Genomic DNA, 16,965 nt, shown 5'->3' on the forward strand with positions numbered 1-16,965 from the left:
ATGGGGGAAAAAAAAAAAAACAAAAAACACGACGTTCCCAGACGAGAAGAAACACGATTTGAACAGAGCGGTGCGAAGCGAACTCCACCACAGGTAGAGCAGCGAAGGCGCCGCTCACGCGGGCCGGCCCGAGATCCCCGTTTCGGACGTCCGGAGCCGCCCCGTCCCCGCCCGCCCTGCCGCCGCCCGGCCCCGCCTTGCCCCCAGCGGAGCCGTGGGGCTCGGGGCCGCTGCCGGAGCAGCCACGCATGCGCGGTGCTCGCCGCCGGTTCGCTAAAGGTTGCCCGAGTTGAGGAGAAAAGAAAAGCGCGGGGAGGCCGGGCTGGGCCGCGCGGCGGTGAGTGGCGGCGGGGCCGGGGGCCGCCATCTTGTGGCAAGGGCCGGGCGGCGGCGGCGGCGCTGAGGGCCGGGGGGCGCGGGGCGGGCGGCGCGGGGCGGCGGGGAGGGGTGGGAACATGGCGCCTCCCGCCGTCAGGGCGCCGCGGCCCCGGCGGAGCGCAGCGCAGCGCTCGGCCCTCGGCCGCTCGACGCCCGCTGCTGGGCGCGGGTGCCTCCGCTGCGGGGTCTGGAACTCCGCGTGCAAAGCTCCAGATCCGCTCTGCGAGCACCGCGGAGCCGGGCGGGCTTCTTTCTCCCCTGTTCCTCAATCCTGAACTCTCAGAACCTGACCGCGGCGGTGCTCTGCTGGGCTTTGGCCTCGTGTCATCGCGCTGCCGTTGTCACAAACGTGGGAGCCCGTCGGAAGATGAGTTTGTGGGCTGTGGAGACAGATATCCCAAAATATTTGTGGCTTGTGCTCGCTGAGGAAACCTGGGCACGGGGAGGCTGCAGAGCTTATCCAAAAAGGATGAGATGGAGATTAAGTAAGGCACGATGTCAGCAAGGCTTCAGAACAGAAGCAAACAAACAGTGCAGAACTTTGACATCCCTTTAAAACTGTTTTTGAAAGCCTCTGCCAACTTGCAATCATTGCAGACACCAAAATACTGGAGGACAACAAAATGTAATGGCGTGCTCTTCTTGTTTTCTTTTAACTACATCCGCTTTGAGATCGTGTTTTATTGCTCTCAAAGGGGAGCATCAGCAAAGGAGAGATTTTTGGAGGCTTAACCAAGTATTGAGCTTGAATGTAGATGGCGATTCTACACGAGAAGTAATGCGTTCTGAAAGCAGAGGTTCTCCAGGAGAAAAGCACAGAAGTGATGAAATTGAGGATTAATGGATGGAGGGAAGGCTGCTGCCGGATAAACAGAGCAATAAGCTCAGAACTTGAGAATCACTGAGCGGTGTTCTGCGTAAAGATGAGCGTGGGACAATCTGAATGAAGTTTGGTGTTTGGAAGAGTGAGATGAGGGCGGTTTTATTAATGCTCAACGCTGCAGGGAGCTGGATTAGATTTTAGTATCAACGCGTTTGATGTCTTCAAATGCTGCTTAGATGAGTAAAAAAAACCACCAAAAAACACAACATTGCGTTTGTCCGTCGTCAGGATTAAGGGATAAAGAGCTCTGATGGTTAGTGCAGAATTGCATAAAGTGTCTCTGGTACATATACTGTATAAGAAGAGGCATAAAAGAGAGGGAAGTGCTGCAGTGCCTGAAGTTGACTGCATCTTTTCCTGCCATTAAGAACACGCATCGAATACATTGCGCTTCATTGTGAGTGTGGAGATGGACGCAGAGCTGGGCTGCAGAGCCTACCCAGCAAAGCTCCATGTTGCCATCACACACGCTCAGGCAGAGTTAATTGAACTCACCTCTGTTGTTTTTATTGCCGTAATGAGTCAGCTGCGGTGTGATGTGTGGTTGTGCACAGATGTGCTCTGCTGACAGCTCTTGACCACAATTTCATGTGACCTGAGAGTGTATATTTGCCTCAGGCGTGCTTTCTGCATTTCAGCACCAGTTCTTTACTTGCAGGAACGTTAAGGCAGCGGTAGGCATTGGTCTTTAGACTGATTGTCTTTGAAGTAACATCTAGAATTTGTTTTAACAAACACCTGCAAATTCAGTTTGTAATGGTTGACTTGGAATTTTGTCGTTCCATCTATGGGAGAAGGTTTTCCTTTATTTCTACCAATTTAGAGCCATCAGTCGAGGTGTTTTTATGTGTGATTATATATACATTGCACTGTGGGATTGTGGATTTGGGGGTACAGCCTCAGTGCAAGCCCTTTGTCCTTTTCCATGCAGTGGTGGCAGAATGGCTCCATGGAAGCTCTGCAGAAGTCCCATGGGCCACAGAGCTCAGATCTTGCTTTTTTTTGCCCCTTGGCAATCCTAGATTGATTAAAGTTGGAAAGGACCTCCATGATCCGTACGAACCCTGTTGTTTTGGAGGTGAGAAGTGCAAAAGCCTGCCAGTGGGAGGTCAGGAGAAACCACTGCCATGGGGTTGCCATGCAGAGGCTGAGGAGCATGGTCTGCTCTGAACAGGAAGGAATCTGGGGGTAATTCTGCATTGATACTTCAGGATTTGTATATCAGGAAAATAGAGTGGGTCAAAACCAGGCTGAAATGCCATAGCAGCTGCTCTGCATCTTTGCAGTCATCCTGTGGAATAACGCAGTGCTTCCTGAATTGCAGCATCAGTTTTTCTGCTCCAGACACACGCAGTTCCCCCTCTCCCATAGTTTATAACAACAAACGTATTTCTGTCTTTTCTCAGCCTTCCACAACTTGTATCAGTGCCACGTGCCTCCAGCAGACAGAGGAAAGGAAGAGGGTTAGCACAGTAGATGGAAGAATTAGATCAGAAGCTGGTGGGAGAAAAGATCAAATGGTTTATTTGTTAATGAACGTTGGCAGCTGAAAGCTCTGGCACTTGGAATCAATTAGTTGGCACAGCAAATGGGGCTCCTTCCAGCCCAGGTCTTCCTCATTAGCAGCACTGACTGTGCTCAGCAGGTGAAACACGTGTGTGGATGTGCTTCTGTTGGTACACTGAGTCTCTGGGGACGTGGTGCTGGGCAGACTGGGATGTCCAGCGCCAGCAGAATGGGTGTTTTGTTTTTAAATGTAGCATCTCAGTATTACTTTTTATTTCTGATCAAGCAGTCTGTCTCTTGCAGTCTGTGTCAGAGTGGGTTTCCGTATTGTACATGACAGCCCTCCTGTATTTCTGGGGCTCCAGGACTGGAACATAGGCAAAGTTATTGAATAAATAAATAAAAGGCATAGGAAGCAGGTTGGGCTGATGAAGGTGATGGGTTTGGGTTGGGTTTGTTGGTTTTATTTCCCTTTTTGAAGAAAGACAGAGGCCCTGGGCTGTTACCTGTTCTTTTAGTTGTCATTCATTTGCATTTAACTTCTGTTTTAAGTGTATTGTTGGCTAAATAACAGTGCTGCTGACAGTACTATCAAGTTTTCTTCCTCTGCTCAGCCTTTGTGATTATGGTACCCATCCACCCATACATGCTGCAGCTGCTGATGGAAAAGGAAGGGTGGAAGATGGCCTGTGTCTGCCTGCAAGCTGTGATCTTTATCCTGAAATTCTGCCTTTTTTGCTTATTTGGTTCCTTCTCTGACCCTTTTTGTGTCCAGATTCAGATGATTTTCTGAGACTCCTTTTTGTCTCAGCCTTTCCTGCAGCAGGGACTCTGGCAGTTTTGCAGTTCTCCATTTGTTTTGCACACAGAAGGCAGGCGATGCTTCACTGCTGTTCTGATTCTTTCTCCCCCTGCACACAGAGTCAACTGAAGGTAGCTGGGATATTTTGATATGGCCTTCTATGCCAGACTGTACCTTACTTCCTTCGTTCTGTAGTAACACTAATCTACAAATAACAAATTGACTGCATCCTGTATCAAGCTACTTAAAAAACAAATACCAGGGAAAGAAATCTGTGTTGTGATTTTTGTCTCACAGTTGCATGCAGTGCAGGCACTCTGTCTGGTTCTGCCTATTGACTTCAGCATCAAATGGATCTGAACAACAAGCTTCTGTTTATTTGTACTTTTGGAACTTGCTTTGTCAGTTCTGAGCACTTCTTATTTTCTTTTTTCCTTTTGAAATGCTTGACCTTAGCACACATTACTCAACATGGAGCAGCTTCTGTCAGTGTCAATACGACACTTAAAAAACTGCTTTGGAGGAGGTGCTGGAAGTTTTGGAGGTTAATATTAGTGGCCTTAATGCCAGTTTTAGATAATCAGCCTTAATTTTTCTCCCAACAAGGATGAGATGGAGATGAAGTAAGGCACGATGTCAGCCAGGCTTCAGAACAGAAGCGAATAAAACAAACAGTGCAGAACTTTGTCATCCCTTTAAAATTCTTTTTGAAAGCCTCTGCCAACTCGCAGTCATTGCAGACGTGAAAATATTGGAGGACAACAAAATGTAATGGTGTGCTCTTGTTTTCTTTAACTACATCCACTTTGAGATCGTGTTTTATTGCAAAATTAATTCTTTGTTTCTTAGTTAAGCGTTTAAGTGGCAACTGAGCTTTCAGTTTTCCATTAGAAGAACCACTTTATTTTTTGTCCCAGCACTATAATTTTAATGTTACCACAAAATTGACTTTCTCTTGAATGAGAAATCGTACAACTTGGTTACAGGTCATTACGCTCTGAGTGAGAACAGTTCTGGTCAAGAGCATCAGGAAGTATTTGTGTGGTTGTAGAAATGAACACAGGTTTAGCACTGGGACAACTTTGGGCATCTTATGGCGGATGTTATAGGATCAAAGGATGGCCTGAGTTGAAAAGGAGCACAATGATCACCCAGTTCCAACCCCTGCTATGTGCAGGGTCACCAACCAGCAGCCCAGGCTGCCCAGAGCCACATCCAGCCTGGCCTTGAATGCCTGCACGGATGGGGATCCACAGCCTCCTTGTCTTCTGCCACCACTGCAGAAGTTCTGAACGTGGCAGTTTTTCTGGGTGAGTACAAACAGGAGGGGAGCAGCTGTTCACATAGGACAAAGGGGAATGGTTTTAATCTGAGACAGGGGAGGTTTAGGTTGGATATTAGGAGGAAGTTTTTCACTCAGAGGGTGGTGAGGCACTGGAACAGGTTGCCCAAGGAGGGCACAGAGGAGGTTTTGTGCCTTCCTTGCATCCTCACCATTCCTGGGAATAGGTTCTGCAGCACAGCACTGACTGTTTTGTTCACCTTTTGCAAGAAAGTGACAGGAGAAGGGCTGCTGTGTGACTGTGAGATGGCACACGAATGGAAAGAGAGTGCAGGATGGGTTTCTGTGCAGGCTGCATCACACTCTGAGCACACAGCCCATGCAGCAGCTTGCTTTTCTGAGCTGAAATAAATACGAGTATGCGTTGGGATTTTTTTTAACACAACTGTGTCAAGAAACCAAGAGATAGCAGCTTATGAATGACAATGCTGCTTTGGACTTAATGCCAGGATCAGCTGCCTGGTTTAGAGTGAGCTTGAGATACTGGTGTCTGATCTTATAAATGGATTAAAGTCACACAGCCACCGTGCCTCTTTATGAGTCCTGCAGCACAATAGCAGGTAGGTATAATCCATACATTAATGTGCATTGCAGCCACCTTGCAAGGACTGCATTGTACAAACAAACACTGCAAGCCCCTCAGAAACCAAAGCAGTTTATCTGAGCAGTCCTGTGTGTCTCCTTGCTTCAGAGCTGTGCTGTGAGCCCAGGTTTGATTCTTCCTTCATTGACGCAGCAGGTAGAGAAAGCAGCTCTGTTACTCGTGCTATTAAATGCTTGCTAGTGGCTGCAAACACTTTCCTTTGAAATGTGTTGGTATGGTTCCGTTGCAAGCTCTGAAAGTTCATTTCAATCTGTGCCTGTGCTGATGAGGTTCCTGGAGGTGAGGCTGGGCTTCTGGTAATTGTTTTAGTTCAGCCTTGCAAAATATTGCTTGCCCGAGGTGAGTAATATTTTTTGATGGGTAAGTAAAAGATCATCAGTCACCGTCACAGCCTGGGACAGGCAACCAATTTTTATCTGAAATGGTAAGTTTTCAAAGCTGTTCCAGAAGCAGGATTAGCTGTGCCTTGTGAGAACTCATTACGGTTTTTTTTTTCCTCCTGTTTAAATTGCAGTTCAGTTCTCCACTAATGTCATCAGAATGAATGACAGATATAATGGCTGTTACCTAACTGTGCTGAATTTTACAGGAAGAGGGGTGCTCACAGCTCTGAATCCTGGCTTGCTGGAGTGCATATATATTACACTGAATGAAATGCCCAGCTTTGCTTGGTTTCCCATTCTGTTTCAGGGAGGAAGGGTGATTTGTAAGTTGGTTATTCCCAGAACAGCACAATATCAAATACTTTCCCTGATGCCAGCTGCTTCCTGAATGGAATTTCACCTCCTACTGTATGGAGGCTCAGCCAGAAGGGCTGTGAACCTGAGATTGTTTTTTGTTTGATTTACAGCCTTTGGGTTTATTACATCGTTGTGTTTCTCACATTTTACCCTCATATAAAGACACCAGAATCCTCAGTCAAGCTGGACAGCATGTGAAATGGAATTTCTGTTGAAATATTTCTCTTCCCATTAGATCTGATGGTGTATAGGGAACATAATGAACCCCAATTGACTCATTCAGCCTCCATGCTTTTATTTGTTTGTATGAACTTGTGCCTTTTTTCCCATATTCTTTTTTTTTTCCCCTCCCAACGAAGGCAAGATGGATGTTAAAAGCTGCAGCTGGTTTTCTGCAGTAACGATGAAGCAGTTTCCCAAGGCTGCACTGTGGTTCAGTAACAGAAACGAGATCAAAACCTGAGTATTTCGGGCTTCCTTTTCCTGCAGGTTTCAAATGTGAAGATAAAGCACAGAGGTCTGGGTGGTAGCATATTAATTATGAGCCGTTTTCTCTGCCAGTCGTTTATCATTTCATACATCTGAATCTCCAGCTTGGCTCTGGGTGACTCATCATCGCTTTGCTGTATCTTCTAATAAAATTTCTGAGTCTTATCATGTTAAAAATGAAAAGCAGTCGCAAATAGGGACAAATCAGCAACGTTTGTGCTCGACTGGCTCTTCAGAATGCTTCAAGTTAGTTTCTGCTGCCTTTCTAATTGCACAGTTTGCTTCCTTTTATTGGGCTATCTTGGTTTTATTGTAGATTGTACTGGTAGGGAGCCCTATAAGAACGGTAATTTCTTCATTGCATTTTTCTAGGGCTTTTAATAGATTTATAAAGCACAGGAGATGGAAAAGGCCCATTATCGTACTGGGTCTTCTCCAGATAGCCCAAGATTGTTTCGTGTATTTTACTTCTTGACAGCAGTTTAATTACTTCTGCGGTTTAATTACGTTTGCCCAAGCTCTGTCCGAGCACTTTCCAAACCCCCTTCCCTAAAGGGAGCCCTGCAGACAGCCTTGGTATTGCAGCTTCTTTATTTTTAAAGCCTGAGCACAAATAATAACAAAAAGTGACGGTTTTGCCCTTGCTGGAGTTGAAGCATGGCCTCAAACAGGTGCTTCTAGATGGACGAGGGCACATTTGAGATTAATGCCTCTGGCTGCAGTCATTGGATGGCACCCAGCCTGAGCTTTGGGCTGGGGGCAGCAGTGGGGTTCTGTTTGCATCACCACGGTCACCAGGCAGCACCTGGTGGTTCCATTGAAACCAATGGCAGTTGGGCTGGATGCTGCAGCTCAGCCTTGCTTTGGTGGCTCCCGTTTGCACTGCTGTGGCTCAGCCTGAGCAGAACATGTGCTGCTCTGCTGCTTGGCAGGATTGTAAGTAGTTGGGTACATGCATTTGGGGGAAAAAAAGCAAATACTACAGGGATTAGACCGTGCTATGCAAAGATATCTCGAAATGCAATCTACATACATCTGTCCTGATTTCGACCTAAATAAGATCATCATACTGAGCTGTCATGCTTGAATTAGAGCTGCAGGAATGCTCAGGCACCATCAATTACTCGTATCAGGTCTGTGGTTTTGCCTTTGGCTGCAGTAAATTCACACTTAGCTTGCAGATGGATGGTTTAGCATGTGGAAGACATCACAGCAGAGTGAAGTTCACCTGCCCCAGTGTAAGCACCCAGCAGTTAAACTGTGCCCCAGCCTTGTCACTGCACTCCAGTGCTTAAGGCGAGAAGCAACCTGCCAAAGGCAGATCAAGCAAATTGTTCTTGGACGATGCCTGACCTTATAACTCATCTAAGAGCTGAGAGCAGAGCAGTCCAGCTCAGATGTGGGAATCCAGAAGCCAGAGCAAAGAGCCCCATCCATGCGTGGTTTTGACCCATTTCCATAGGAGTGCAGCTCAGCTCGTGCCTTCAGCTTTGTGCTTGACATCAGTGGCTTTGCTCACACTGGAAAAGTTAGCAGTCCTGCCAGCTCAAGAGAGGGCTGTGAGTCTTTCTGGTTTCTTTTTAGGCAAGCAGTTACGTTTGCAGATTGAAAATATTCAGGGGACGTTTAAAGGGCAGCGACATACAGTTAACGTATGGTCAGTGTTTGTTCAGTGCCTTCTGTAGTAATGTTTGAGTAATTGGGAAGTGGGGGCTCATACAGCTGTGGCTTACAGTCAGTTCTTCTAATGGAGCCCATTAGATCATATGCTGGGACACGAAGGCAGTGCGTGGGCAAAAAGCATTTTAAGAGCATTGTAGAATTTCCAGCATGGAACCTAAGCATTGTTACAATACAGAGAAACGTAGCAACAAATGCTGCTGCTTCACAAGCTGTACTGACTTGGTGCTGTGGATATGATGCATGAGTTTATGTGTATTTATGATTCTGCAGTTTTAAATCCTGGTACTGCTGTTACCCAGAGCTTAGCTCCTGCTGAATCCAGAGAATGCAGGATTTATTCTTTGATTATTATTATTTTTCTTTTCTCCAAATCCTAGTTTTCTTTCTTAAAATTCAATAAAGAGCCCAAAGACTAAGCAGAAAGATGGAACAGAATGTCCTGGAGAGCACCATCAGCATCCCGACAGCAGACCACGATTTGCTGAGTGCCTTAGACTGGAAAGACGGCATTGGTACCTTACCCAGTAGCAACATACAAGTAAGAATCCAAAGAAACAATAAACCAGCAGCCACTGTGCCTCAGGCACTGCAACAGTATTGACCTGATGTTCTCTAGCCTGCAAGTAAAAGCTGTGCAGAGCAAACAGTTTGTTTCTACAAGCAAGCGGTGGCATTTCAGTGATGCTTCTGAAAGCCTGGTGGTATTCCTTTCCCCCTTCTCATTTGTTGCTTGATTAATTTCTAAAGATAGGAATATTTTAAATAATTGTTTCTGCTGATGGAAGTTCTGGGGTCTGATCTTCCTAATTCTCAATCTTGTCCAGGCAACTCATTTTGGCAAGAAGTCCCCTTAATTCAGCCCGAAATGGGAGAACCTTTTTTTATGAGTGAATATTTATGGGGCTGGGCCTTGAGTTTCTTTTCACACCAGTGGTTATTTTTGACAGCTTTTTACAGCTGCCTCTGCCTGATATACTCACGATGGTGACTCCAGTACAGCTCTCCTGTAAATCACAACCGAGATCTGATGGCCACAAACGTGATGTACTGTCACAGAGGGGGGAAGGAGGTGACTCGACTGTTTCCCAAATTACCTTTAGCTGTTATTTCAGTTTGATTGCACTTCTGGTGGCTGAAAGTGAATGCATAAAATTGTCCTTAAGGCGTCAAGATCTGAATCTGGGGGGGAAAAAAAATCAATTTCTAGAGGTAAATTGGAATTGAAGGAATTTGAGAGCTCTGAAAAAAACATATTGTTGGTCATCAGGCATTCAGAATCAGGTCCACCACCTCCTGATGATGCTGACGTCTCTCTCTTCCCATATCCAGTAGTGCAGAGAAGTCCCTCCGTGGGCTGCCAGTAGAGAACCAGCAAAGCACCACACTGCTTACTTGGGTTAAAGAAAACAAGTAATACAGCATTATTTTATGTTAGATGATGGAGGGTAAGAGCACTGAATGCCACGGCCAGTGAGCGCAGTAGAAGTGTTTAGCTGGAACATAACTGGCTGCACAGGAAGCTGCTTCATTCTTAAGATGCCAAACACTTTTTTTTCCTCCAAAAATGTGAAGCACTTCATTTTCCTGTTGTATTCCAGTTCTGGCATACACAATGAAATGCATTTTTCCTGAATTCCTTCTTTAAAAGTCCTCAGGAAGGACAGATTATTTCTGAAGGGTTCACGTCGGTTTCAAACTAATAAATGTGCTGCATTGAGCTCCTCTGAATGTGCAGTGGAGGATGCAGTCCTGATAGAAGCACAGCTGTGTGCTTCCAGAAGTGAAGGGTGAGCAGTATGGCCTTGAGGAGTGGGGGTTGGCTCCATGGGGCAGCCTGTCCTCTGCAGCACATCAGGGACTGTTAATAATATGGCATTGTTTTTTGTAACAGTCTTTTGCTTCTGGGGGCTTGGAGTGGGATTCATCAGGTAATAAGGCTGCAGGTACACTGAGGAATTCTTAAAGGAAGGGATAGCAGCCCTCTGTCCTCCCTGGCTTGGGCTGAATCAGAGCTGTTGGATTGTATGCAAGAATATCTACCCCAGAGACTGATCTGCTGATACAGAATGATGTTGGCATCCTTCCCCACCTCCAGTTGGGAGCTCTGCTGCTTAATGGCACAGAGATCTGGGGATGCTCCTTCTGCCCACCTTCTGCTCGTTGTGCTGAGCTGTCCTCATCAGCGATGGCACCGGACTGCTGAGATGCTGTGCTGTGCTGGCAGTGAGGACAGGTGATAGGTTTCTTCTCTTAAGCTGGCCAGTCTGCAGGAAATGCAGAGTTCTTACCTTAGGATGATTATTTCTTTGTAGTGAGCCATTTCTTGCTGAAATAAAAATGATGCTCGGTCTCTGGGAGAATGCAGAGGAAGAGGTTTGTGCTTTGTAGAAGCAAGTCCAGCATCTTTGAAGCTCTAAGAAATAGAGCTTTGAGATCAAAACGGGCAGGGGGGGGAAGAGTATTTGGGATGAGGCTTTGATAGGGTGCTGGGGGTGGGATCAGAGACCAGGAAGCGTGCAGCGGTGGAGGCAGAATGGTGCTCCTTGATGAGGAGCCCTGTTTCAGAGGTGACAAAATGCTTTTAGACTGAGTTTGCCAGTTTTGAGTGAAGAACGGATGGCTGTGAAAAGATTTCAAACTAATAAAGGGCTTTGAGAAGAAGCTTTGGAGCAGAGCTTGCAAATGGAACCCACCTTTGACTTGCCTCTTTCGTTCTTGAGCTCAGTAGCTCTGTGCTGCAGGCAGTGAAGAAGGTCAAGGAGTGACTGGAGCTATTTGCTCATCAGAAAGGAGGTTTTATATGTATATATATTTTATATATATATATCTTTTTAATATGTATATATTTTTTACAATGTGCCTGGCAGGGTTTTTGTGCTTTGCACCCTTTTGCTCCTGGCCTGTTGCAGGTTGGGCGCATCCTGGTTATTTGGGATGCACGCAAGGAGAAGAGCTGCTCGTTATCTCTTCACATCTTCTGTTGTCCAGCAGCACTGCCTTTGCATCTCCCCTCGTCCCTCTGCTCTTATGGGAAGCTCTTGTTGCCCAGTTGTGCTCCCAGCCCCTGCAGCTCACTGCATCGTGTTGCTCCAAGGTCTGCGTTCCCCATTGCAGTGGGACTTTCAGTTGGGTGCTTCCTGCCTGCCTGGAGATCTGGGGGAATTTGCTGTAAATGTGATTGTGCTTTGCTAGGTTTGAATCATCAGAACAGAGGTTTGCAGTAAATTGGTTTTCTGCAGGAGTTTATTCTGGTGCTTTTGTCATAAGTCTGGCTTTTAAAAGGGGGAAACATCCAAAGCAGGTAGAATTAACCTGGCTTCCTTTGGCAATGAAATGCACTGCTGGGATTTTTGGGAGCCTGTTGCTGGCATTTTGAGGAAGTTACTTGGTGTTTCTTGTTTTTATCATTAGTTATTTTCACTGCTTTTGTACGTCACATACAGCCATTTCTTTTTGTCTCATACCTCACTGCTTCTCAGGGAATCCTATTCCTTCCTCTTCCCTTTCCTAACTTATTTGCTGCTGCTCATTCACCTGCTTTCTTCTATTACCTGCAGTACTTTTTAAATGAGTTTGGAATGCTAGAAATCATTACTGAAGTAGAAGCAGAAAAAGCAGAAGCCTTAGAAACTCTTTCAGCCTCAGCAATAAAAGCCAGTCCAGCCAGCTTTGCTCCTGCTGCTATCAACGCTCCCGCTGCCTTTAGCACTGCTTTGGAAGGTGAGCTTTTGGCTGTGAGATAGAATATACAGTTTGTGAAAAAGCTTCTAGAAACAGAACTGAAATGCGTGTTTCAGCAGCGCTGTGCTCCCTGACACAGCATGTGCTGTGAGTCACTGTCTATTTTGAATATATTAGAAGTATTTAATGTGAATGTAATTGCTGCACAGTCATAACAGTACCTGGCTCCTGCATTGTGCTCTCCTGTGTGGAAGGTAAGTGTGGTTATAGAAATGATGTGGGCTGGGTTTGTCAGCTTGGTCAAACATCCCACTGCCACTGAGTTTAAGCTTAAATCCTCAGGTGATGCTGAGAAGATGGAGGCCCTTCTTTCCAGGGCAGCAGATCGTCAGTGGCATCGACATTTGTCCTTCCTGTGGGTGATGTCCTTGTCATGACAGCTGTTAGTTAGGTCTGCGTTTGTCTTAAACTGAACTGTTTGATGCACTTGTACAGATTGCCTTCATTGACCACCCCTGGGGGCAATGAGAGCTTCCAGTGTCATTCCTCCACCTGCGTGTGGAATGTGAGTGGGTGACATAGTGCTGTGCTAACTGGGATTCGTGTCCCTTAATTAGTCAATCCCTACTGTGTTAGCTTTGCTAGAACTCCTAGAGAGTTGAGTCTAACCTGACTCCTGCTATAGATGTGTTAGCTGCTACAGTTTCAACATTTCCAAGGCTGCTGCAATCTAAATTAGGGGAAATAGAGTTCTAACAAGGCAATCTAAGCATGTTACAGACATGCATCAACGTAATGATCAACAAATATCTCAGATTGGTCTTTGCAGACCTCTTCTTGTTTTCCAGAAACCAACAACACAAAATCAAACACTTCTATGCCAACCTCAGCTTTTTCATTCCACACCTCTCGGTTAAGCTGGGCCGTCTCCCTCACCTCAAACCCTTGTTTCCTATGACCAAATTACTCATTGTTTTGGCAGGTGAATTGCTTTGGCTTGTGAATGTGCCAAAGCAATCCAGTGCTGGATCACTGGTCAAGGCAGGGCTGCATCTCTGAAATCATGCACACCCATGGAGGGAATTTCTTCTGTAGGAAGAGCACTCTCCTCTTGTTGCTTGCCTGGACGAGTTTCTACCAGCTGGCTTTCCCCATTATTGTCATGGAACTGTTTCCTTTCTCTGGTACGAGGGCTTTGTACCCATTTTCCCTGCTGTGTCTCTCATGTCAGGACTCACCATAAGCTCTGTAGGTTCCCTTTAGGCATTCTGTTGTGCTCCTGCTGTCTGGCTGTAGTCTTCCTCGCCTGCCAGTGCTGAGGCAGCAGCAAACCATCAGGCAAACAGCCAGCTCATCTCTGGTCACCTCAGCACCAAGAATTCTTCCTTTTAATCTGCCAGTGTGACTCTTTGGGCAGAACTCTTCAAACACTGTTGGCCTTGCGCGTTTCAAGTTAGAGGGTTACAAAGAATAAAGAACCAGGAACCGTGTCCTGGTTATAGCCTTGAGATTGCATTCTTAATACTTCGACACAGGGATAGAGCTTCTCCAAAATTAAAATATTACAGATAAAAGTAGTTTGTCTTTAATGAGGTGGTACGCTCTATTTGTATACTGATAATAATTACTTCCCTCCCAATGCATTCTGAGGTTCACTTAATGAGAGCTTGTAAAGGACAGAACTCCGTGCATGAAAGTGTTTCAGATGCATGGTTTTAACAATTTCCTTTAATAATGTTCTTTTTCTCTGCTCCTGTAGTGCCCAAAGACGACGTGCCCTGTTCTGATTTCCCGACTTGCAAGCAAATGGATTGCTTTGAGAATGGGAAGTTTTGTGCTCAAACAGGCTCACAGCATCACAGGGACAGGTAAATGGACCTCGTTCTGCCAAAGAGGTACAGAGGCAGTGGGGATACCACAAGAATACTGCCGGGCTTTTAATGTGATTTTGTTTTCAATTTTGAACGTTTAGTGATACCAAAGAAATTCCAGATGGTTGCAGAAACAGGGGAAGTGGTAGAAATCTTAATGCCAGCATTGGCTGTCAGGTAAACGAGGCTGACAGACCTGTGAAACGGCTCAGAAGAAAGAGAAGATTGCTTTTGGAGTCTGAGGATGATGAGGAAAATGCGTATGAGGAAGAGGTAAATGAGGCTGCCTGTCTTTTCTTTAGGAGAAGTGTAAAGAGCATGTACATGCTGTGGCTTACATCTCCCTGCATGGTGACAGCTGAACCAAGGGAGGTTGTTTTGTACCCCTGAGAACGGGCTGGGTCACTGCTCAGCTCTGAAGTGAGAGGAGTCACTGTTGGTGAACAGCTCACGTGAAGTCCAGATTTCACACTGTAACTGAACGTGGTTCTGCTTACAGCCGTGTGCACTGAGCACCTTTCCCAGTAATTAAAATACATGCCCCCAAAATATTGTGCCTAATTGCAGTCAAGGAATGCTATGTGATGCTGAGGGCTGGTGTCCAGATTTCTGTTTATTATGTCTTTGGGTGCACATCCACTAAACCACTAGAAGCAGATATTAATGGCATATGAACAGTACTTCAGTTATGATGTGATCTTAACTTTCATTAAGCATTGTACTCCTTTTAGGGGCCTTTCTTTGTGTGATTCTGCTCTCTGCTACCGTGCATGTAATTTCAGGCCTGAACCATTATATCTGTACTTGTTATTGCACTTGTTTTTCTAATGCAGAGCCACTGGAGTAGGTGCTTGTTGGTAATGCAAACTGCAATTTCTGATCTCATGAACAGTTTAACTCATTGCTTAGCTTTCTCTTTGATGTGCCTAAGAGATTTGAAAGTACACACACTGCAGAAGTACTTGACTTCTGTCTCTTCCTTTTCTCCTCTTCATCATTTGAAATGGTCCCTCTGTTTCGTCTGGGGCGTGTTTTGGGAGGCAGCTTTGCATTTCACATGTTGCCCTTTGGGGTTCACTCTGAGGAATAACAGCCCTGGGTGAATTCACATGGGTTTGAAAACTTCATACAGCTGTGAACGGCAGTTTGGCTCCAAGCGTGGCGCAAGGAAACCTGGTTTGGGGTGTTCATCTATGATGGTAATTACTTGAAGCTTCTGCTTCTGAACTTCAGGGCTTTGTAAGTGCTTTGTTGGTTTTTCCCCTATCCATTCCCTGGCATAGATGGACATAAGAACATCAGAAAGCCAAAGGAAAATGGAGCATTGCAGTAAGGTTGCTTACATGAGCAGTAAATCCTGCATTGCAGAAAGCAAATCCTTAATTTCCTGATGGAGACTGTGGGCCTCTGCTGCTCTTCAGTGGCCATATTGAAATGAACTTTAGTACCACGTGGAATAACTTGTGAAGCATTTTGGGATGCTGCAGGATCAAAGTGATGTGTGTAACAGACCCTACTAACATTCTTGCAGGGTTATTCAAAGGGAAATGATGCTAGCTAATACTCCTGTTAGATCCATGTAACATCCTTATTGTACATGCATTGTGAGATGATCAAAGAGGGAGGAAACAACAATATTGCTAAACTTGTTTTTAACATATCTGTGTCTAGGAGAAGAATAAATCAAATAATATGAAAAGCCGCAGAAACAGTAAACCAATAAAACAAGGTGAGCTAAGCTCATAGTCTCTTTTCTTTAATGTTTATAGATGATTATTTTTTTTACTAGCTATTATAAAATGAATAGTAGTAAACAGAAGAGGACAGTAGAGCTCATTCCACATTCAGAGTAGCTTATGAGGCACATAACCCTCTTACCACAGTCAGTCTCCTGAAGCGTATTAGCAGGAATATACGAGGTTTGCCTGCATGGTGGGCACAGCACAGAGGATCTGGAAGGAGACAGCCTGGATGCAAAGCTTGCTGAAGCCGATAAGAATCTTTTCTCCATTGACTTTAGAGAGCTTCAGAGCCACACACAGCAAATGCCCAGCAGCAAATGAGTTGTAAACAACGTGGGATTGATTATAGACCTTGGGATACATTTATTACCTACCTTAAAGGAGCTAGCTTGTGTAAACTGGGGGGAGATTTTTAATATGCACTCCAAGCATAATTCTGTGTGGACAGCCATGGTCCTACTAGAATGAATCCAAGCACATGCCACGTTGTCTTCATCATCTGTGTACTGACAGCTGCCTCTCCAGTAGGTGCACTGTGCCATTAGCAGGCTATAAACACATGTATTCATGTACCATATATTAAAAAAATGGAGTGAACACAAATTCACTTGCTTTTTCATTTGTTTTGTTGGAGGTTGACATCAGGTGCAGTTGCACATTCCCATTTGTGCTGTCCTTTAGTTCCTACCCAGTCCCTTATTTCTCTGTAAAATATCAGGAGAAGGAATTATTTCCCCCAGTTTTACACTGTTATGTCTCAGTCACAATATCACCACGACAGCTCTCTGCGGGCAGCTTGCCAGCAATCCGGGGGGCCACAACTTCTTTGACCTGTGATGCCATCGATTTTGGTTAATGAGAAACGAGCGCGGTTTGTCCTGCTGCTGGAATTTGTACGTTTCCTCAGAAAGTTGGGTCACACTGCCTCCTCAGGGGCACTGCAAGGCACAGCACTGCTGTGCACGAGGCTGGGCTGAACTCGGAGCTGCCTCCTCTAAGAGTAATTCAGCACTGGAGCAGTCAGGAGATGCTCCAGGTCCTCTAAAACGTTACTTGCAGGAATGGGAGGAGAAAGAGAAGAGAGGGCAGAACGGGGAGCACCTGAGAGAAACATTCATTTTTGTTTCTGTTTTTGATTGCTCAGCTGTTCCTGCAAAGAAGAAGGTGTGGAACTGGATTTCCTACTTAGAAGAGGAACGGATGCCAGCTGCTCCCCTCAAGCTGTTCAGAGAGGTTGGAAGCTT

At 45.6% G+C, this 16,965-nt stretch overlaps 1 protein-coding gene across 1 annotated transcript in view; it reads left to right on the forward strand.

Annotated features, from left to right (window-relative positions):
• LOC128088304 (lethal(3)malignant brain tumor-like protein 4) overlaps positions 1-16,965 on the forward strand; it is a 43,796-nt gene continuing 26,831 nt past the window's right edge. The window contains exons 1-5 of the mRNA XM_052698682.1: positions 1-337; positions 13,868-13,976; positions 14,081-14,252; positions 15,651-15,708; positions 16,866-16,954. Coding sequence (XP_052554642.1) covers positions 1-337; positions 13,868-13,976; positions 14,081-14,252; positions 15,651-15,708; positions 16,866-16,954 — 765 coding nt within the window. The remainder of the gene's footprint in view (positions 338-13,867; positions 13,977-14,080; positions 14,253-15,650; positions 15,709-16,865; positions 16,955-16,965) is intronic.

This window comes from Tympanuchus pallidicinctus, unplaced genomic scaffold (genome assembly GCF_026119805.1).
Source record: "Tympanuchus pallidicinctus isolate F22 unplaced genomic scaffold, pur_lepc_1.0 scaffold33, whole genome shotgun sequence".
NCBI lineage: Eukaryota > Metazoa > Chordata > Aves > Galliformes > Phasianidae > Tympanuchus > Tympanuchus pallidicinctus.